The sequence below is a fragment of the Canis lupus genome, chromosome 8 (assembly GCF_048164855.1).
Source record: "Canis lupus baileyi chromosome 8, mCanLup2.hap1, whole genome shotgun sequence".
NCBI lineage: Eukaryota > Metazoa > Chordata > Mammalia > Carnivora > Canidae > Canis > Canis lupus.
Genome location: NC_132845.1, coordinates 54,381,928 through 54,405,391, shown reverse-complemented (window position 1 = coordinate 54,405,391; position 23,464 = coordinate 54,381,928). Strand labels below are relative to the sequence as shown.

General features: G+C 37.8%; 1 protein-coding gene across 4 annotated transcripts in view; it reads right to left on the bottom strand.

Moving 5' to 3' along the window:
- Window positions 1-8,454: 8,454 nt before the first annotated feature.
- The window catches only part of LOC140638561 (transmembrane protein 180-like), a 37,996-nt gene continuing 22,986 nt past the window's right edge, over window positions 8,455-23,464 (bottom strand). For all 4 annotated transcript variants that reach the window (XM_072836145.1, XM_072836146.1, XM_072836147.1 and 1 more), the window contains one exon: window positions 8,455-8,781. In XM_072836145.1, coding sequence (XP_072692246.1) covers window positions 8,649-8,781 — 133 coding nt within the window. In that variant the 3' untranslated portion in view covers window positions 8,455-8,648. The remainder of the gene's footprint in view (window positions 8,782-23,464) is intronic.

Below are 23,464 nucleotides of genomic sequence, written 5' to 3'. Positions count from 1 at the left end.
TTTCACTTTGTTTTTCCACACACTTTAACAACAAATCTAACAAATTCAGATTTCCATAGCACTCCACAAAATAGGAAATAATTTACATAATACATACTTGTGACAGAGTTTATAAGCAGAGACATCTTTTGTTTTGACAGTTGTATGCTTGACAAATTGTGAGCTTCTTATGACCTAAAGCCCAAATCCTTGCATTTCTTCCTCCCCATATCCATCTCCCTCCCCCTTAGTGTGAGGCATGCCCAGTCCCCTGGGAGGTGCTTGGGAGGAAAAACTCTCTAAATGAAAATGGGTATATTTCTACTACATGGAATTCTGGATCTGGGCCACAGCTTCACTCTTCATAGAAAGATGATATAAACAACAACAGCTGACACATCATGCTAAGTGTCTTACGTGTGTCCTCTCTTTTAATCCTAATTATAATCTAATAAGGTCCAAGACACAAAGCTTCCACTGCACAGCCAGTGTGAGGTTGAGGCAGGATTTTAAAATAGGCAGTCTGATTATAGAACCTTCATTCTTCACACAATGCTCTACTGCCTCCTAGTGTTTGTTAGCTGTCCTCAGCCCACGAGCATCAGAATCCCCAGTGGTATTATTATTTTTTTTTTTCCCCAGTGGTATTAGTTACAGTGTAAGTTCCTGGGCCATCCCGGGTGTACCGATTCAGAATCTTGTTGTAAATAGGGAGTTTGTAACATGGCTCACAGGGAGAAGGCAGGGAAGAGGGTCTTAGCAGAAGCAATATGTGCTTTAATAAAAAGTGTGACTGGGCAGCCTGGGTGGTTCAGCAGTTTAGCGCCGCCTTCGGCCCAGGGCATGATCCTAGAGACCCAGGATTGAGTCCTACGTGGGGCTCCCTGCATGGAGCCTGCTTCTCCCTCTGCCTGTGTCTCTGCCTCTCTCTCTCTCTCTCTCTCTCTCTCTCTCATAAATAAAATCTTTAAAAAAATAAAGTGTTACTTAAAAAAGTATTCAATAGTCATGAAATTTTTTAACAAGGTAATAATTTTTAAAGATTTTATTTATTTATTAGAGATAGAAAGAGCAAAGTCAAGTGCAGAGAGAGAGAGAGAGAGAGAAACAGACTCTCTCCACTGAGCAGGGAGCCCAATGTGGGACTCCATCCCAGGACCCTAAGATCATGAACTGAGCTGAAGGCTGATGCTTAATTGACTGAGCCACCCAGGTGCCCTGAGGTAATGATTTTTTTTAAGTGTTGAGATAACCTAAAAGAAGAAAAGGACATTTCCTTTTTAAAAAAGATTATTTATTTGAGAGAGAGAGAGAGTATGTGGCATGGGGGAGAGGAAGGGGAAGGGTAGAGGATAGAGATAGAGGGGGGAGGAGGAGGAGAGGATCCCAAGCAGACTCCATGCCTGGCCAGGAGCCAGACACGGGGCTCAGTCCTCTGACCCTGAGATCATGACCTGAGCCCAAATCAGAAGTGGTATGTTTAACTGACTGAGCCACCAAGGGGCCCCCAAAATGACCTTTTTTTAAAAAAAGGTTTTATTTATTCATGAGAGAGACACAGAAGCAGAGACATAGGCAGAGGAAGAAGCAGGCTCCTCAGCAGGGAGCCTGATGCTAGACTCAATCTCAGACCCCAGGATCATGCCCTGAACCAAAGGCAGACACTGCTGAGCCACCCAGGCATCCCAAAAATGACATTTCTAAACAGCAAGTCAAATAGCACTTGTGTAATCACTTCAGGACAATCTTCCAAAAATAAAATGAAAACTATTTCTGTGGTCTGTAAATATTTTTTAAGTCAAGCAATTCACCCTATGTACAGTTTCTGAGTTTTGACAAATGCATACAACTGTGTAAACCAACACCACAATCAAAATACAGAATATTTCCATTACCTTAAAAAAGTTCCCTGGATCTCTTGTCAACCTCTCTCCCCACCTTAGATCCTGGTAGCCACTAATTTGTTTGCTGCCCCAATGGTTTTACCCTTTCCAGAATATTATTTAAATGGAATTATACAGTAGATAATCTTTTGAGTCTGGCTTCTTTCACTCAACATTATGTGGTTGGCATTCATTCACACTGATGTATCAGTAAATCTATCCCCTGTCATTCCATGATGTAGATGTACCACAATTTGTTCACTAATTACCTGGTGGACATTTGAATTGTTTCCAGTTTTTTATGTGTGTGATTGTGAATAAAGCTGCCATAAACAATTGTGTACATGTGTGAATATTGTTTTTTGTTCTTTAGAGCAAATAGCTAGCAATGGGATTTCTGGATTCTATGTCAGATTCTATATCTATTTAACCTTCTAATAAGCTGTCAAACTGTTTCCCAAAGCAGCGATGCCATTTTAATTCTCCCAGGACTGTATGAGTTCTAGGTGCTCCACAACCTTGTCAGCACTTGGTATTGTCAGTTTTTATTTTAGCCATTCCAATAGTTATGTAGTAGTATTTCCCTGGTTTTGATTTGCCTTTTCCCAAAAGTCAAAGATGTTTTTTTTTTTTTTCATGTACTTATTTTCTATCTGTATATCTTTTTTGGTAGAATGTTCAAATATTTGCCCATTTTTTGTTGCATTCTTTCTTATCTTTTAACTGGTTGTGAAAGGTTTTTTTTAAGATTTATTTGAGAGAGAGAGAGAGTGCACGTGTGGGGGTCGGGTGGGGTGAGAGTGCACATGTGGGGAGGCGCAGGGCAGAGGGAAGAGAGATAAACTCAAGTAGCCTCTGCAACAGCATCAGCATGGTACCCAGTAGGAGCTCTATCTTATGACCTTGAGATCATGACCTGAGTCAAAACCAAGAGTCTAATGCTCAATCCACTGAGCTGCCAGGCGCCCCTGGTTGTAAGAGGTTTTTTATAAAAAATACTCTACATGCAAGTCTTTTATCAAATAGGGATTTTGCAAATATTTTCTCCCAGTCTGTGGCTTATCTTTTCATTTTCTTAACGATCTCTCTCAAAGATCAGGAGTTTTTCCATTTTTTTCCAGACTTACTGAGGTATGATTGACAAAAAGAGTATATATGGGGTTGCCTGTGTGGTTCAATTGGTTGAGCATCAGACTCTTGGTGTCAGCTGAGGTTGTGATCTCAGGATCATGGGATGGGGCCCCTTGTCAGGCTTTGTGCTCAGTGCAGAGTGTTTGTCCCTCTCTCTCTGCTCCTTCCCCCACTCACACACTTTCTCTTTCAAATGGATAAATAAATCTCCCCCAAAAAACTGTATAGATTTTACAATGTGATTTTTTAAAGGTGTACAATGGGATGGTTCAACATATACATTGTGAAATAATTATTATAATCAAGTTAATTAACATATTCATCACCTCACATAGTTAGGGTTGTGTGTGTGCACATGCACATGTAGTGAGAATACTTAAGAGCTACTCTCTTAGCAAATTTCAAGTATATAACATAGTATTTTTTAAAAGATTGTATTTACTTATAACAGAAAGAGCATGAGCAGGGGGAGGGACAGAAGGAGAGGGAGAAGCAGACACTCTGCTGAGTACAGAGTTGGTCATGGGGCTGGTCATGGGGCTAGATCCCAAGACCCCGAGATCACAACCAGAGCCAAAGTCCCATGCTTAACAAACTGAGCTACTCAGGTGCCCCTATAATATAGTATTAACTACAGTCATCATTCTTTAAAAAAAAAAGATTTATTTATTTGAGACAGAGAGAGCAAGCACATAAGTGGAGATAATTGTGGATTCACATGCTGTAGTATGAACAAGTACAGAGTTATCCCATATAATCTTTACCCAGTTTACCCTAATGGTAATGTCTTACAAACTATAGCACATTATCACAACCAGGATTTTGAAACTGATAATCCACTAATCTTATTCAGTTTTCCAGAGTTTTACTTAAATGTATGTGTGTTAGTTCCATACAGTTTTATCATATGTAGGTTCATGTGTCCACCACCACAGTCAAGATATAGAACAATTCCATTGCCACAATGACTGTTTGTGTTGTCCTGTTATAACCACATTCATCTCTAACCCTTCCCACTCCCATCTTAAACCTTTGGTCACCACTAATCTGTCTTCCATTTCTAAATTTTTTTCATTTCAAAAAATGTACAAAAGGAATTATATGGCATATAAACCTGTGATTGGATTTTTCATTCAGTATAATTCCCTGGAGAATCACCCAAGTTGATGTGTGTATCAATACTTTGTTAATTTTTATTGCTGCGTAGTATTCCATGATTTATATGTATCACAGTTTGTTTAACCATTAATCTGTTGTAGGACATCTGAGCTGTTCTAGTTTTTAGCTGTTATGAATCAAGTTATGAATATTCATTTATAGGTTATTGTGTAAATGTGAGTTTTCCTTTCTCTGGGATAAGTGCCCCAAAGTATAGTTGCTATGTTGCATGGTAATTGCATGTTTCGATTTTTTTTTTTTTTGCATGTTTCGATTTATAAGAAGCTGCCAAAATGTATTCCAGAGTGGTGGTACCATTTTACATTTACACAGCAATGTACAAGTGATCCTGAATCACCTTTTAAAGTGTTTAAAAATAAGAAAAAAAGAAGTCTTTTATATTTACCTTCATTTTAACCATTTCTATAGATCCTTATTCCTTGATGTAGACCCAAGTTTCTTTCTGGTAACTTCCCTGAACACTTGATGTAATGCAAGTCTGCTGGTAATGAATTCTTCCAGCTTTTTGTTTGTCTGAAAGTCTTGATTTCACCCTAATTTTAAAATATATTTGCATTGTGTATAAAATTTTAAGTTGACAAGGGTTTTTATTCTTTCAACATTTTGAAGATGTCATTACATTGTCTTCTGTCTTGCATGGTTTCTGATGAAAAATGTGATGCTAATCCAATTGTTGTTCTTCTCTACGTAATGTATGTTATTTCTCTGGCTACCATCAGTAATTTATCTTTATCTTTGTTTTTCATTAGTTTGAATATGATGTGTGTAGGTGTTTTTTGTTTTTATGTTTGGTGGGGTTTTTAATATTTATACTGGTATTTTCCTGGTTCTCTGAGCTACTTGGATCTTGAGCTTCTGGGTTTTATGTCTTTCATTTTTTTTTTAAATTCTTGGCTATTGAGGATCCCCAGGTGGCTCAGCAGTTTAGCATCTGCCTTTGGCCCAGGGTGTGACCCTGGAGTCCCGGGATCGAGTCCCACGTCAGGCTCCCTGCATGGAGCCTGCTTCTCCCTCTGCCTGTGTCTCTGCCTCTCTCTCTCTCTCTCTCTCTCTCATGAATAAATTTAAAAATCTTTTAAAAAATAAATAAATTCTTGGCTATTGTCCCTTCAAATATTTCTTCTAACCTATTTCATTTTTTAAAAAAGATTTTATTTATTTATTCATGAAAGACACAGAAAGAGAGGTAGAGACACAGGCAGAGGGAGAAACAGGTTCCATGCAAGGAGCCCGATGTGGGACTCAAACCTGGGAATCCAGGATCATGCCCTGAGCCAAAAGCAGACACTCAGCCACTGAGCCACTCAGGAATCTCTAACCTATTCCATTGTTGGGGGGGGGTGGGAGGAATTCTATTAAAAAGTATGTTTGACTATTTCATATTGTCCCAAGTCTCTGGGGTGCCCTATCCCTTTTTTCTTACTCTATTTGTGTTTGAGCTTGAGTGATTTCTATTGACATATCTTCAAGTTCACTAATTCTTTCCTCGTGGGGCATATTAAAGTTTACACAAGTCCAAACTTCTTCACCATCTTTAACTCCCCTTTCAGGACTAAGTGTGGATTGATGATTAGTAGATCTCCCTGGAAAATAATAGTCACCATCCCTTTTCCTAGTTTTCTCTATCTCCAGGTCCTAAAAGAACTTTTCTGATTTTAGGGAAACCAAAATGAAAACTAATTCAGGAAATATACCATTTTGTATTCTTTTTTTTTTTTTTTTCCATTTTGTATTCTTTTACTGCAACATGCTGGCTTGGATCAGAGAACTCAGCATATGGATCAGGTCTACTCTACTTATACTCTTTCCACTTCTTACTGAACATACCTACCCACAGACCAAGTAGTAGCAACCCAGTGGTATGCTGGAGCCTGTTCATCCTGGCTGGTGAGAGCTATTGTTAATTTTTCAGGAATTTCTCAAGCTAATTTTTAAACATAGCAATTGCTTAAAAATTAATATATGTAAGTTTAAGTAAATGATATTAAAAACAAAATGATAAGCATTCAAAACATCAAAACATTACTTTCTCATTACTACATTTTACTATTATTTATGCTTGTAGTGTTATCAATGTCTGCTGTATCTGTATGGTGATGCAACATGCACATCTGGTGTTATAAGATTTTAGCTTTTTAATTTTATAGTGGTATGTTACTGAGTATACTTTCCCTTAAATCCGCTTTCAGTAATATCATATTTATAGCCTGAAATTAGCCATAGTGGATGTATTTATACCATGGAAATCAATATATATTATTGTTTTGTTGATTGTCTAGACCAGGTGTTGGCAAACTTTTTCTATAAAGAGCCAGACATTTTCAGCTTGTGAGTTACATAGAGTTCCTGTCACACAGTAATTATTTGTTTAACAAGCCTCTAAAAAAATAATAATAACAAGCCTCTAAAAATGTAAAACTTATTCTTTGATCTCAGACTGTACAGAAAGAGACCATAGGTTGGATTTAGCCCACAGGCTATAATTTGCCAATCTCTGGTCTAGACTTAAAGTAGTAAAGAAAATGTTAATAATGCAGGCAAAATTCAAAATGGTCATGTGTATAGCTGTTACACTGTGAAAAGCACAGGAAATTGAGGACATATTCTTTCTAATGTTCTTTTTTAAAAAAAAGATTTATTTATTTACTCATGAGAGACACAGACTGAGAGAGAGAGGCAGAGACACAGGCAGAGGGAGAAGCAGGCTCCTCACAGGGAGCCCAGTGTGGGACTTGATCCCGAATCCCAGGATCACAACCTGAGCCGAAGGCAGGCGCCCAACCACTGAGCCACCCAGGCGTCCCTCTTTCTAGTATTCAAAACCTGTCATTCAAAAAATCAGAGAAGTTGCTCACATCACTTAATAACTGAGTAAAGTTCAGAAATATGTCTTTATTATTTCAGTTTTATCTTACTAGTTAACATAAGAATATAAAATAACATTTAGGTTGTAACTACCCTTGATCTAACATAACTGACTTCTTTGTTGAACTGAATAGTAATCAAGCTTATTCATAGTCTTGATTTCATGACTATTGTTGTGAATTATAAAGACTAACAGTGGAATTTTTCAGAAATAACAAAAAGAAATAACAAGCCATGCTGAAATTATAGGTGTATGAAATTTACAATGAAGAGTAGGTATACTGTATTATTTGTAACTCATATGCTACACATCCTTTTTATCAGTAAAATGTATAACAAAGATATATATGTATATATGCAAACATTTTTTTTCAGAGAGCCAGCTGTCAAGCATCTTCAGCACACCAATATAAACAGTGTGTCATGCTGAGCAGTGACCATTCTTGGGTAGAGAATCTTTTTTTTTGGTAGAGAATCTAACCGACAGGGGTGCCTGGCTAGCTCAGTTGGAAGAGCATGCAACTCTTGATCTTGGGCTTGTGAGTTTGAGATTACTTAAAAATAAACAAAACTGAGAAAGAGAGAGAGAATCCAACAGGCACACAGAGTCTGAATCAGTTAGATGAAAGTGAGCAACTGACCTGAAAGCTCTGGCGCTCAGTTGAGAGTGTGTGTGTGAGAGAAAGTGTGAGGGAACAATGAAATAAAAATGTCAGAGGCAGAGAAAGCTACCTCAGACCTTGCCTTTCCCACTCCAGTCCTTGTATTCTTCAATTCTATTTTATTTCCTATCCCCCAATATCTATGAATTTGCCTATTATATCCTTACAAGAAACTTTCCATTATTTAAGATAGCTGAAGTTGAATTCCTTAATAACCAAAAGCTCCATGACTAAGACAGTGAGCCATATAAATCTGGGTTACATGGGTTCTCTTACACTAGTTCCTGAATCTCCCAAATCTGACCACTATCAGTCATAAGGGAATCTATAGATGATAGTGATGTAGTATTACTTAATGAAAAGGGGGGTGGGGCGAGTCTTCACGGGCAGCCCCATTGGCTCAGCGGTTTAGCCCGCCTTCAGTCCAGGGTGTGATCCTGGAGACCCAGGATCGAGTCCCACTCAGGCTCCCTGCATGGAGCCTGCTCCTCCCTCTGCCTGTGTCTCTGCCTTTCTCTCTCTCTCTCTCTCTCTCATGAATAAATAAATAAAATCTTTTTTAAAAAAAAGTCTTCACTAATACAATCAGCTGAAGAAACAGTATGAGGCTTAAAATAAAAGGAAGTGACACGCACAGTCAGGTGGACTCTGGGAAACCAGAACAACTCATGGAGTGATTCAAGGGTGAAGAGTAACAGGTTGTGACCAGGCACAAGACCACTTGGAAATTGCCAACAGACAGGCCTTAAACCATATTTAATTTTCTTATTCAGTTTATTATTGTAGTCAAGAAGCCCTAAAATGTTGGATTTTTTTGTTTTATCTGTTTTGTTTTCTAAACAAATTAGAGGTTATAAAGAACATTTTGCCTTCTGGTATAATGTAAACTCTATTAGAACAGATAAACAACTGAAGTTTTGTTTGAATCCCATGATATCCAGGATTGGCCTTAAAGAGCCCCTGTGTAGTCTGTCTTGTTCCTGATTGAGAATGGGCTCCAAACCAAAATCTGAATTAGTACAATGCCCAGGGGGACCAGGCAAATCAAATTAAACATAGCATCATGAAGATCTAAAATTGTACTAGGGAAAGAAAAAAAGATTTAAGACACAATTAGTTTCTCTAATGGTTTCTTATTAATTCAAAGCTATATAACAAAAAGTTTCAGAATAATTTTGCTTTTAAAAAGTAACAGCAATTTTATCAATAATCTGGATTTTTTCAAACTACCTTCCAGTTGCCCATACCAGAGGAGGCTGACATATAAACCTGTGATCATGCCTGAAGGACCACACGCAACAGTACATGAGAGGATGGAAGGTGGAGGTGAGGCAGAGTGCATAGGTACATACATCTACATGCTCATAATACTTTCAGTTTTGTAATTACAAAAAATTTTTTACAAATTACAAAAAATTTGCTCATAATACTTTCAGTTTTGTAATTGTCAGCCAAAATGTTTTAAAGATTTATTTTTTATTTATTTATTTATTTATTTATTTATTTATTTATTTATTGAGAGAGCATGTGTAAGCATGCATAACTGGGAGGAGGGGCAGAGGGAGAGACTTTCCAAGCAGACTCCCAGCTGAGCGAGGAGCCTCACACAGGGCTCAATCCCATGTCCCATGAGATCATGACCTGAACCCAAACCAAGAATTGGACACTTAACCACCCAGCAGCCATTTCCGACATGTTTTAAACAAAATGGTGGGAACTTGGCATTCATTTTTATTACTAAACTTATTATTATTCAACACAATTAGAGGTTACAAGAAGAAAGTATCGTTAACAGTAATATTCAGGAATAGCATGTCCTGGTTTTCTGCCAAGAACTTCCACTAAGCCCCAGATTTCCTGTGGTTCTTGATTATGTTCCTGATCTTTCTTTTTTCCATTTAAATCATATACAGTAAAAGAGGGCTCCTGATTATTTGGGGGCTGACTATCCAGTCCACTGCTTCTTTTTGGTCACCTACACTACCTAAAATATCACCTCATTTATTCAGCCAAGTGAGGAAATATGAGAAAAGATCAAACTATATGACAGTTTAGGAAGAAGAAGCAGTTTGTTACATTTTTATACTAAAATCATCTATTACCAGAAACTAGGTGTCATTCATGTATCTTTTTAAAAAGGCAGTATGTGATTATTAATATGCTGGCACTGGGCTAAGTACTGGGTATTCAATGGTAGGCAAAACTGATAAGAATTCCCACCCTCAAGGAGCTCACCTAGTGTAGGAGCTAGATACAAATCAAGTAATCACAGATAAGAGTGATTTACATGTGGCAACATAAGATCACTGCATTAAATGCTATGATGGAAAAGCACAAGGTATTAGATGGGAGCACTTAGCCAGAGGGTCTGGCCTACTCTTGGCGAGTGGAGTCCAGAAAAGGCTCCCCTGGAGAAGCAGTATTTGACCTGAGTTCTGAAGAATAAATAGGCATTAACTAGAAGGCTTCTGCCTAGAATCATGTGCAAAACCTCCAACCATCACTACCTCCTCCTCTAAAAGCCATAGTTGGGAATGTTCGTCCTTGGTGCTCTGGACTGGGCTGCATTTGTTAGGAATGGCCATCCCTTCCAACCAGTGGTCCAGAAGACCATGCTTCATCTCAAGTCCTACTCGGTCCAAGAAGTGATTATGACCTACTGATCCATTGTTCTTGTGCTGCTACTTTCTGGGCTCTGAGACAAACACAGAGGCTTGGGTCACAGGTGGGGCCATCCAATACACACCAACTGTAGCCTCTGGAAGTAACAGAGGCACCAAAGTTACCATTGAAATATGGTGTCACTTCGGCTCCACCCGAGCTATCTATGGAAAACCTCATTTCTGGGGCATATAATGTTTTGTCTTCCCTGCATTCCTTCCTTGAAGAAAACTCCTCTCCCTTCTTTCCTCTCCAATGGACTGCCCAACTCCCACCCTCCTGGTCAGACACATGCCCAGACCTAGTCAGAGAACTCCAGCCTCAGGCTACAACTACTGAGTCAGGGATGGGCTTGTGACTCACATAAAGCTCTTCAGGGTCCACTGAAAGACTTTTGCTGTGCTACTGGGAGAAATGTATGTGTTTCCTTTAGGATCTTAGGCTATTGGGCCCATGTAAGCCTGGAGTTACCTTGCTGCTGTGTGGTAAAAAGCTCCACTCCATAGAGGGAAAGTCAGGGACAGATAAAACAGGTTCACTATCATAATCCGAGTACCTACCCAGATCTACTTCTGCCTGACTTTTCAGTTTTAGGAGCTGGCAAGCTCCATTTTATTTAATTTAGCCTGTACTCATTGGGTGTCACAGCCAAACTGCCCTGAATAATGTACCTTTCCCATCGGCACTTATGTCCACATTACCATAAATTGGCAGCCTCTGACCATTACAGGGAAAGGATTCACTGATTTCTAATTGGCCATTACTAACAAGGACACAGGAGGTTTGAAACAGCTGAGCACAGATTTTGATTGGAAGACAAGGTCATGGTTGTACTTTTGAATGTGATGTTGTAGGTGTGTACATGCCTGTCTCACCACCTTTGACTGTTAACTAACCAGAGCCACAAGACAGACCGGATGAGATAACTAGATTGACAACGGGTACAAGATGCCAACAAGGTAATGGAAACCCAAGTTCCAGTTTGAAGCGGCCTACATCACACATTTCTCAAACACAAAGAAGAAAGGAATTGGCCTAATCAAGACCTTTCAAGGGGAAGAGAACCACAGAGCCATGACCATAAACAGCTAGTCACAGAATTACTACAATATGTGCTCAGAAGCCCAGTGTTTTATGAAAAGACCTGTTTGTCCTTGGCTGAGGCACTTCTGTGCATTTTATCTGAGTGTTTGGTTAGCAGCAGGAGCCCATTATCCTTTGGCATTTTCTAGTTATAACAGATCCCAGTTTCAAAAATATCAAGAAATTGGATTCCAGCTGCCCAGGGTTCCTTCTAGGAGATATTCGAACTCCAAGACAAAATCGTCTTTTGTCTTTTTTGCATGGTGAGAAGGCCCATGTGGAACACCTGTGGTAATCTGTGGAAGCAAAGCCTCCTGTGATCACACTAACAATACTGCAGAGAGAAAGCTTTATTAGGCTAGAAGCTCAAGGAAAGGCAGGGGGATGAACATTTAAATGAGTAAGGCGATTTGATTACTACATGTGGTTTCAGACCTAGTGCTTTTCAGAGACACCTTATTACTGAAACCATTTTAATGTTTCATGCACTCCAAAGCAAAGGTCATTTCCTCACTACTTTGTTGAATCATTTGATGCTCTTCAAAAATCTCCCTGGTCTTTCTGCTTTTTTCTTAAGATTCACTCTTTCTTTTAAAATGTAATTCTACAAAAAGCAAAAATAAAAATAAAAAATAAAATGTAATTCTAATCTCGGAAGGATGCCCAGGATTTAAAGAATTTCTTTTCCTCTCTCATATTATGTTCACTCTACCTGGATATGGTTGAAACTGTTGACCAGTAGGGCTTTTATGCTTTCCAAACTTCACATTTTTTGAGTGAATCTCTGGTAGAAGAATAATTCCTAAGCCCCGCTTATAATTTTGCTTGCTCAATAAATATTTACTGCACACTTAATGTTTTAGGTGCTTGCAGTATAAACAACAACAATCCTTACCATCAACAAAGTGTACATTGTAGTGGAGGCAGAGACAATCAACAAATATCTTTAATGTTATAATAATAATAGCAATTGCACCTCTTGCTTATGGAAAAAAATTTTGCACCCAATTTTCTCCTATAATGTTCTGCTTTCAAAAGAAAAAAACACCTACCTAACAGGTCATAACATTCTAAAATATTGCTGTTTGGGGTCTTTTTCTTCATTTTCTTGTTTTAGCTTACACTTGCTAAACCATAATATTGTTTTGTGGCAATACAGATGCTTTTGAATTAGAATTGGGAAATTTTGATTCCACATAATTCGTTGCTACCTAAAGAATAGAAAGGGAACTTCTCCTTTCTAGGGTCAGCCAGATGAGACCCTTGTAAGAATAATAATGGTTGGGGCACCTGGGTGGCTCAGTTGGTTAAGCATCTGCCTTCAGCTCAGGTCTTAATACCAGGGCTCTGGGATGGAGCCCTGTATGGGGCTCCCTATTCAGCGAGGAGTCTGCTTCTTCCTCTCCCTCTGCCTCCCTCCTCCCCACCCCACTCATGCTCTCTCACTCTCTCTCTCAAAATAAATAAATAAAATCTTATTTTTAAAAAAAAAGGAATAATGATGGTGTCACATAGATTATAGGCTTACTATGTGCCTGGCCCTGTTTGACACTTTTTTGTCATTGCTACAAATTTTCACAATAACCCTGAAGAAGACACTAAGGTTTAACTAGGTTAATTAAATTGCTCAAAGTTCCACACCTAGTGAGTTTGGAGCTGAGTTTCTTATCTAGATCTGAACTAAAAATCTCTCCAAGAGAAAGTAGTATTTATAATATGAATTTATCAGAAGAGAAAAAAGCATTTTTTATTATTTATGTATTTACTGAGAGAGAGTGCATGTACAGGGGGAGGGGAAAAAGGAGGAGAGAGAGAGAATCTCAAGCAGAACATGGAGCACATCACAGGACTCAATCTTACCACCTTGAGATCATGATCTGAGCCAAAATCAAGAGTTGGGTGTTTAACTGACTGAGTCACTCAGACACTCCAGAAAAAAAAAATTTTTTAAAGAAGAGTCATATGCTTTCTGTGAAAATTAATTCAGAAGGTATCAATGAAAATAAGTGACCTATAACAAATACCAAGAACTCTAACAGCTTGATATGATCACATTGCTGATGTGGAAATGTAAGGATCTAACTCCCTATTCACCTGTTTTTCTTTGCCAGAGGTTGGGGATATTGTTAACGTTTCCACATTAGTCTTCTAAAGACTAATTGGAAAAAACAGCAGTATAATATTTCTCAAAAACAAAAACAACCCCCCCCCCCCCGCAAAAACAAAAACAAAAACAAAAACAAAAAAAACCCTGAGGTTGATTATCTCCTTCTTTGGCCATAATCTTCTCTTTAGGTGGTCCTTTTGCAATGGAAGGTTATCACCCTTACATAAAAGGAAAAGAAGTGAACAATGGGGAAGAGATCACCATCATTGGTAATTCCACGGTAAAACAAAGGATATATATTATTGCGGTCCTATGAACTTGTGGAAAGAGTTTCCTCCACATAAGCTTACATCATAATCCCATTTCTGACACACCATTAGTAAATTGATTTATCCTCAATCATAATCTTTTGGGCCAAATGCTCTTAATTTAGAATGTTACAAAGGCTCCTGTTTGGATATGTGGCAAATGGACTTAGTATAGAACATTGTTAAAGACTGATTATCCCAATATTTATTTTAGCAACCCCAACAAATGTATATGCTTATATGTACACACTTCTTTGCAGCTGTAATATTTTATATGTGTTTTTAATCCTATATTCCCAAATAAACAGTGATGGGGAGGAGGAAGTCAAATCTTAAAATTTGAGGCTCTGAATACGTGGAGTGGCCTACCTACTGACTATTTCCTGCTCTTCTAGTGATCCTATAGTACACTGCATGAGCTCTTCAGAGAAGGGGTTTTTCGTTTGTTTTCCCTATTCAAGTCTCTATGCTCCAGTGGCTACATAGGTCAAGAATATGTAAAAATATTAACCAAGGAATTTACAATAAGTATTTCAGAACTACAGCAGAATTAACAGCATGATATTGAATTGATAGCTTTCGAAATCCACCAGCACCAAGTATAATATGTAGGACTAGCTCATTTCTAGTCTAGGTAACCTAATCTTTTGTACTGAATAAAACCACTGATTTAGTCATAACATGAAACAGAAATCATTAAACAAGCAAAAGAGAGTCCTTGCCTGAGAATTTCCAGGCTGTTACTATAGTAAATCACTATAGAAAGCCTTATTTTCAAAAAACAAGCTTTAAAATTGATTTTAATGATTAACTACATATAATTAAATATCAAGAATATGTTCATTACTTAAAAGACAAAGCATTGAGATCATTTGTTATTTGTCTGTTATTCATCTGGAAGCAATTCATTTTTGATCTGCTTCCTTGCTGGAGTTTAAGACAGTATTATTTACTACATCATTAAGAGAAAAGTCATTTTCTAAACTTTTGTTGCTAGTGTAATTTTTGAAGTCTTGTGAGGCTTTTCAGACAAAAGAGAAACAAAGAGGAAGCTTCATTTACAACATCTAAAAACACACTTGAATATATTGCAGACCTAGAAGACTATTTTTTAAGTAATGGATTTTGTTTGGGTTTCCTGCAGAGTATCCACAGATGACACTGTAATTCAACAAATAAACTGGCAGATTTTGACTACTGGGGAAATGCATCTTTCTATTCCAGAATGTCTTATCAAGCAGCAAGAATTTGGCCAGGACTAGAAGACAGTGCTACCACATGGAGTCAGTATGCATCCTGTAAGAAGCAGCCAAGTGCCCAGCATGTGTTCCTCTTACACTCTGCTTATCACAACCGTGGACCTAGCTTGTTGTACTGGACTTTCTGTTTCCCATCTGCCTCACCCACTAATACCATGTGAGTTCCAGAAAGGCAGAAAGGCATCATGCCTTACGACTCTTTTTATCTCAGCTCCCAGCTCAGTGCTAACACCTACTAGGTACTCCATAAATGTTTCCTGACAAAAGAATGCAAGCATGCTTAATTGGCCAAATAGAAGGAATAGCCTTTTTTCTATTATATACTAGAATTTGTCATTTTTGTGTGAAAAGTATGGACTTTGTTGCATTTTTAATTGAAACTACATGTATAAAATAATTAAGATAATCAATTTCCAATATTATGACATGAAGTACCTTGTTCTCTATAATTGGAAGAGATTATACATTGCTTTTCTTGCCCAAGTTCCTCATTTATGAATCTCCATTAACAATAAACTAACTGCTACATTTATAGGCTATGAAGTAGTAGTATATCCTTGGGTCGATGAGAAAAAAAATAGGTTTATTAAACTCAGTAAAATAATATGCCCCTTAGAACCAAATTTCTCTAGCTGTATCAATAAATCACCAATCATCTTTCAAAAATGGCAGGGACAAGAAGAATACCCCTGAACCATACAGTCTGCATATTGTAAGAGTAAAATATTAATCAGATATTAGAAAACTTCCTAACAAGCATGAAATTTATTTCAAATAGACATTTGCTAAATTCATCATACCGTGAATCTCAAATCACTCTCTGATCACCTATTTCCTGTTAAGTGTGCAGTTGGCCTCTGGACTTCAGTCAGAGGTAATCTGGCACTTTCAGATTACCATGAGCTGTGTAAGGCCACCAGATGCCAAATGTTAAGTTATCACTCAAAGATAAATGATACTTGAGTGCCCTAAATAAGTTTATACCTCTAAAAATGCTTACCGGACCAGAAGACTAGTTTGCCAACGTGTCTGGTTGTCAACGTGTCCATGCCCAAGTCAATAAGAATTAATCTCTATAGCCTCTGTTTCCAAGGAAGTAAATCTCTAGGTTCTCCATGTTAACTATACCGTAGAATAAGCTAGCAAGGCCTGGACATCATGACTTTTCAAGTTCCAAGTGTCTCTAATGTGCAATGAGAAACATAACTTCAGGGCCTCTATTCTTAAAATTATAGGGGCACAGGTTAAATGCACCCCTTCTTCCTGCATTCTCTCACATCTATCGGTGAATGAGCTGAATCCTTTCTACCCCAGATTCTGTTCCTCTCCCCTTTCAGCCATCATGGCTTTCTTCCACAACACTGCTTGAGACTTTTGTTACCTAGATTTCAAGCAACTTCCTCAGTGCAGGTGGAAAACATTCACATCATAGATATAATAGCTGAGATTGAGAAAGAGTGCCTTCAAATTCTACAGAAGGAATGCCATCCCAAACAGTCCACATTCACTTCCTGTGTATACTGAACTCATTTCTTAACACACGATTACTCAGTTGTGAGTCATGCCTCTATAACCAAGTATCACCGACTTCTATTGATTCTAACTCCTTAATCTCTCTCATGTGAATCTCTTCCTTCCCTTCCATGTTACTTTGCTTTAGTCCAGGCCCACACCAGCGTTTCTCATAGAAAAGCAGTTCATTGGCCTTCAAACTATTCTTTCATTATAATTCAGCTAACCTCCCTTCAAATCATTCTCCACGATGCAGAGTGCTGTTTTCAAGAGGAAATCTGATATTACTACTCCTTGGTTTAATAATAACAATATTGCATTTCTTTTAGAATCAAATCCACACTTCTCAAGCCCTTCTTATACCATTTACTGTTCCCCTAAACATGTCACATGATCTTATGCCCCTCTGTACTTGCACAGACTCCTACTACATTTTTAAGATTCATCTGAGAGATAACTTCTTTGCTACCCAGTCTGAATTACATGCTTAGCTAGGTATACAGCATCCCATGCTTACATCTAACAATAATACCTAACACATAGCATTATGATTTTTACTATAATTGACGTTGAGCTTATTCAGAGTAGGGGCTGTATCTCTTGTCTTTTTGTGCTTTAGGGCTTACATAGGACATGTATACAGTAAGTGTTCAGTAAATGTTTATTGAGTGAATATCCTGTTGTTTTATATGTCCATGCTTTGCCTGTACCGTTACTCTTTCCTGGCTACCTCCGATCTCCGTTCACAGTATTAACACCTCCATTGAAACCCAGCTGAAGAATCTTTTCCTTTGTAAAGCCTGGACTTGGTTTCTGAGGAGATGTTAATCATACCCACCTTGTAGCCACCATTATATCTTGTATATACTTCTAAATATAGTAGCTACCACTCCATGCTGAAGTTATCTGTCCTCATGTCTATCTCCCTTTACTAAAGTAGGCTCCTTAGTGGCAACAACCTATTTCATTTACTTTTGTATCCAAAGCACTTGTTACATAACCAACCTTTAATTTTTGTCCCCCTTTAATCCTTGCTTAATGTGACTGCCAGAATGTTCTAAAACAGAATTCAGGTTATGTCTTTCCCCAGCTTAATAACTTCCAATGATTTCCTTTATTTACAGCAGCGTTTCCTAAAGAACAGTATCTGTGCTCCTGGTAGTACACACGATGATTTTCTCATGTCACACATTTTTCTTTTTATTTTCATGGTTAAATGCTTTTGTTTTTTATGTTTTTTTTTTTAAGATTTTACTTATTTATTCACGAGAGGCACAGAGAGAGAGAGGCAGAGACATAGGCAGAGAGAGAAGTAGGCTCTATGCAGGGAGCCCAATGTGGGACTTAATCCCAGGACCCCAGCCAGGATCATGCCCTGGGCCGAAGGTAGTGCCTAACTCTGAGCCACCCAGGCATCCCTGGTTAAGTGTTTTGGGTTAGAAAAGAGTGAAACTTATTGTGAATATTTTTGTATAATTTTTCTTATGACATGTAAGATTTTTTAAGTTCATAATTAAAGAAAAATATTCACCAAGTAATAGTACAGAAAGTAATCATACAACAAAAGTTTAAAAAGTCATCATATTTGGGAAACCAAAGATTAAGAACTAAATATAGCATACAAATCCTTTACATCAGGTCCTTTTTACCTTTCCAGTCTCACTTCCCTCCAGCTGCCATCAGCATGAAATACCATATATTACTGAACACAGGTTTCTATATCCTACTCCTCTCCCTCATCCAGTCTAGTCTCAACACAGCAGCCAGAGGAATGCTGTTAAAGGGTAAGTCAAATCAGATCATTACTCTGATAAAAACTCTCCAATCAGAATGATTTTATTTCCAGGAGATGTATGCTAAAGTATAAGATGTGTACACATTTTAAGATGTATGAACTGCCACTATATCTGCAACGTAACCTTGAAATAGTTAAGAGAACAAAACACACACATACGGGATCCCTGGGTGGCGCAGCGGTTTGGCGCCTGCCTTTGGCCCAGGGCGGGATCCTGGAGACCCGGGATCGAATCCCACGTCGGGCTCCCGGTGCATGGAGCCTGCTTCTCCCTCTGCCTGTGTCTCTGCCTCTCTCTCTCTCTGTGACTATCATAAAATAAATAAATAAAAATTAAAAAAAAAAAAAAACACACACATACACGTACAGATACAGATAAAGCAAATATGACAAAATGTTAATAATTGTTGAATCTAAGGAGTGGGTATATGGTTTTTCTGTATTTTTCCTTCAATTTTTTTGTGTGTTTGAAATTTTTCATAATAAAAAGTGAGGAAAAACAAGATGGTTTGATGCATAAATAGAAAGATGGATACACTGATCAATATATGATAAAACCAATATATTTAAGGATGCCTGGGTGGCTCAGCAGTTAAGTGCCTGCCTTCAGCTCAAGGCATGATCCTGGAGTCCCGGAATCGAGTCCCGCATTGGGCTCCCTGCATGGAACCTGCTTCTCTCTGCCTCTGTGTCTCTGCCTCTCTCTGTGTCTCTCATGAATAAATAAATAAAATATTTTAAAAATAATAATTAATAAATAAAAAATAAAAAGACAACATAGTTAGATACAAATAGTTGAATCTAGCTGGTGAATATAGAAGTCTTGTGTCTCTGCCTCTCTCTGTGTCTCTCATGAATATATAAATAAAATATTTTAAAAATAATAATTAATAAATAAAAAATAAAAAGACAATATAGTTAGATACAAATAGTTGAATCTAGCTGGTGAATATAGAAGTCTTCCCTATACATCTTTTTCAACTTTTTGTATATTTGAAAATAAAAATGTTTATAATAAAATGGCAGTAGGGGTGTGAGAGAACTTAAAAAAAAATCCTTGGCTACGTAGAAAATTCAGAAGAATCAACAACAAAAACCTCCTGGAACTAATAAACAATTATAGCAAGGTTGCAGGATACAAGTTAATATACAAAAGTCAGTTGCTTACGTATATCCGTTGCATACATATATCAATGATAAACAAGTAGAACTTGAAATTAAAAACATAATGCCATTAACATTAGCATCCTAAAAATTAATGACTTTTAAGTATAAATATAATAAAATATGTATAAGATCTATATGAAGAAAATTACAAAGTTCTGATGAAAGAAATAAAAAATGAACTAAATAAATGGAAAGATAGTCCATGTTCATGGATAAGAAGATTCAATATTGTCGATGTCAGTACTTCCTCACTTGATCTATAGATGTAATACAATCTCAATCAAAATCCCAGCAGGTTATTTTGTGTATATAAACAAATTTATTCCAAATTTTATATGGAAAGGCAAAAGATTAAAAACAGGCAACACAATACTGAAGAAGAACAAAGCCAGTGGGCTGACATTACCTGACATCAAAACTTACTATAGGGGCACCTGGGTGGCTCAGTTGGTGGCTCCATATGACTTCAGCTCAGGTCATGAACTCAGGATCTTGGGATCAAGTCCTGCATCTGGCTTCCCACTCAGTGGGGGTCTGCTTGTCCCTCCCCCTGCTTGTGCTCTCTTTGTCTCTCTCAAATAAATAAATAACATTTTTAAAAGAAAAGACTTACTATAAAGCAACAAAATCAAGATAGAATGATATTGGCAAAGAACAAATAGATCAGTAGAATGCAGTGGAGAAGCCAGAAATAGATCCACATAAATGTAATTAGCTGATCTTTGATAAAGGCACAAAAGCAATACAATGGAGAAAAAAAGTCTTTTAACACACAGTACTGGAATAACTGGACATCTACATGCAACATCTAGACACAGACCTCACACTTTTGCAAAAATTAACTCACAATAGATCACAGATGTAAATGTAAAGTGCAAAACTATAAAACTCCTAAAAGATAACACAGGAGAAAATCTGGGTGACTTGGGTATAGTGATGATTTTTCAGATACAACAGAAAAGTCACAATCTATGAAAGAAATAACTGATAAACTGGACTTCATTAAAATCAAAAACTTCTGCTCTGCTAGAGACACTTTCAAAAGGATGAGAAGACAAGTCACGGACTGGGAGAAAATATTTTCAAAAGGCACATCTGATAAGGGATTATATTCCTAAATATGCAAAGAAATCTTAAAACTCAACAATAAAAAAATGAACAACTTGGGGGCACCTGGGTAGCTCAGTGGTTCAGCATTTGTTCCTGGGATCCTGGGATCGAGTCCCACAACAAGTTTCCCAGAGGGAGCCTGCTTCTCCCTCTGCTTATGTCTCTGCCTCTCTCTCCATGTCTCTCATGAATAAATAAATGAAATCTTTATTTTTTTATTTTTATTTATTTATGATAGTCACAGAGAGAGAGAGAGAGAGAGAGAGAGAGAGGCAGAGACATACGCAGAGGGAGAAGCAGGCTCCATGCACCGGGAGCCCGATGTGGGATTTGATCCCGGGTCTCCAGGATCGCGCCCTGGGCCAAAGGCAGGCACCAAACCACTGCGCCACCCAGGGATCCCTAAAATCTTTAAAAAAAAGAAAACTAATAACTTGATTTAAAAATGGGCAAAAGACCTGGACACCTCGCCAAAGACATACAAGTGGCAAATAAGCATATGAGAAGATGTTCCACAGCATAAAGCATTAGGAAACTGCAAATTAAAATGAGATATATAACTATTAAAATGGCTAAAGTCCAAAACATTGACAAGAGTAAATACTGATGAGGACGTGTAACAATAAGAACTCTTTCTTTCTTTGCTGATGGGAATTCAAAATGGTACAGTTGCTTTTGAAGACAGTTTGGTAGTTTCTTACACCATTAAACATACATTTATCATACAATTCAGCAATTATGCTCCTTGGTATTTACCCAAAGGAACTGAAAACATATATCCACACAAAAACCTGTGTATGGATGTTTATAACAGCTTTGTTTGTAATTGCCAAAACTTGCAAGCAACCAAGATGTCTCAGTGGGTGAATAGATAAATAAAGTATACATCCAGACAATGGAATACTAATCAATGCTAAAAAGAAATAAGTTACAAGCCATGAAAAGACATGGAGGAAACATAAATGCATATTACTAAGTGAAAGAAACCTATCTGGAAAGGCTACATGCTATATGATTCCAATTATCTGACATTCTGAGAAAGGCAAATCATGGAGACAAAAATACTATTTGTTGTTGGTGTTAGATGGAGGATGGAATGAATAGTTAAAGCACAGAGGATTTTTAGGGCAATGAAACTATTCTCTAGGATACTTTGATGGTGGATAAATGTCATTATATATTTGTCAAAACCAACAGAATGTACAACACCAAGAATAAACCCAAATGCATACCATGGTCTTTGGGTGATAATGATATGTCAGTGTAGCTTCATTGATTGTAACCAATGTACCGCTCTGGGAAGGTGGATATGTTTATATGGTGGTGTCTCTATCTGGTGAAGGACAGAATATACAGGAACTTTACACTTCCTGCTCAGTTTTCTTGTCACTCTAAAACTGCTCTAAGAAATAAAGTAAATAGGGGCACCTGAGTGGCTCAGTTGGTTCAGTGACCAACTCTTGGTTTTGGTTCAGGTTATGATCTCAGGGTTGTGAGAGGGGCTCTGCACTCAACGCAAGTCTGCTTGAGATTCTTTCCCCTTCCCTTTTGCTCCTCCCCCACCCTGCCTTGCATGAGTTTTCTCTCTCAAGTAAATAAAATATTTAAAAAAATAATAAAACAAATAAATAAACAAATAAACAAATCTTCCACTGCCTCACTACCACCATTTATCTCATAGTGAAACCAAGTAACGAAGCAGAGCTGCAGGGACCTACAAGACCTGGCCTCCCTCTTGCTTACTCTGCTCCAACCATACTGGCTCCCTTGTGAGATCTAGAAAACCAAGTATGGTATCCCTCTGTTCTTTTGCACTTGCTGTGTTTTCTGCCAGGAACACTCTTCCCCAAGAGCCTCCATGATGCCCTCCTAACTCCCTGCATTTATTCAAATGTCACCTTCCTTACTCTAATTACAAATGGAGCTTTCTACAACTTTCTTATTCCACTTCATATTTTTACCAAAAAACTTATTGCCAGCTAACATATTATGTATTTTATTTGATTTTTGATCTTCTTGTCTCCCATTAGAACTAAGTCCATGAGGGCACAGATCTCTGTTTATTCACTGCAGTTCACTACCCTATCACAGAGCAGAGGACATGGTAGGCTCTCAGTGACATTTGTTGAGTGAATAAGTGAATAGCTTATTAAGAGTTCTCTCCAGCACCTGGGTCACTCAGTTGGTTAGGCATCTGCCTTCAACTCAGGTTATGACCCTGGGGTCCTGGGATGGAGTCCCATGTCAGGTTCCCTGCCCAGCAGGGAGTCTGCTTCTCCCTCTCCCTCTGTCCTTCCCCTCTGCTTTAAATAAATAAATAAATAAATAAATAAATAAATAAATAAATAAATAAATAAATAAAATCTTTTTTAAAAAAAAGTTCTCTCGTGCTTTCAGACATTTGCCATGCTGTTTTCTTTGCCTGGAATGATGTTCTTCAAGGTTCAAGAGGGGAAATCCAACTCAACCTCCAAAACTCAGCTCAGCTCAGGAACCCCCTCTTCTTTACTCCTTGCTCCAAGCAGACTAAAGTAGGAATCTCTTCTCTGTATTACCACAGTGCCCTATTTTATGCTTCTGGTAGAGCCCTTATCACAGTGTTTTATAATCTGTGGGGATCCTTGGAGGCTCCTTATTCTTCTTATATCCCCAGCACCTTTAAACCTGGCAGATAATAGCATGTCCTCAGAAACATTTGTGAATGAATGATTTAGTTAAAAAATGAAAGCAATCAATATGCAGTTTACTTTGAATTATATAAGC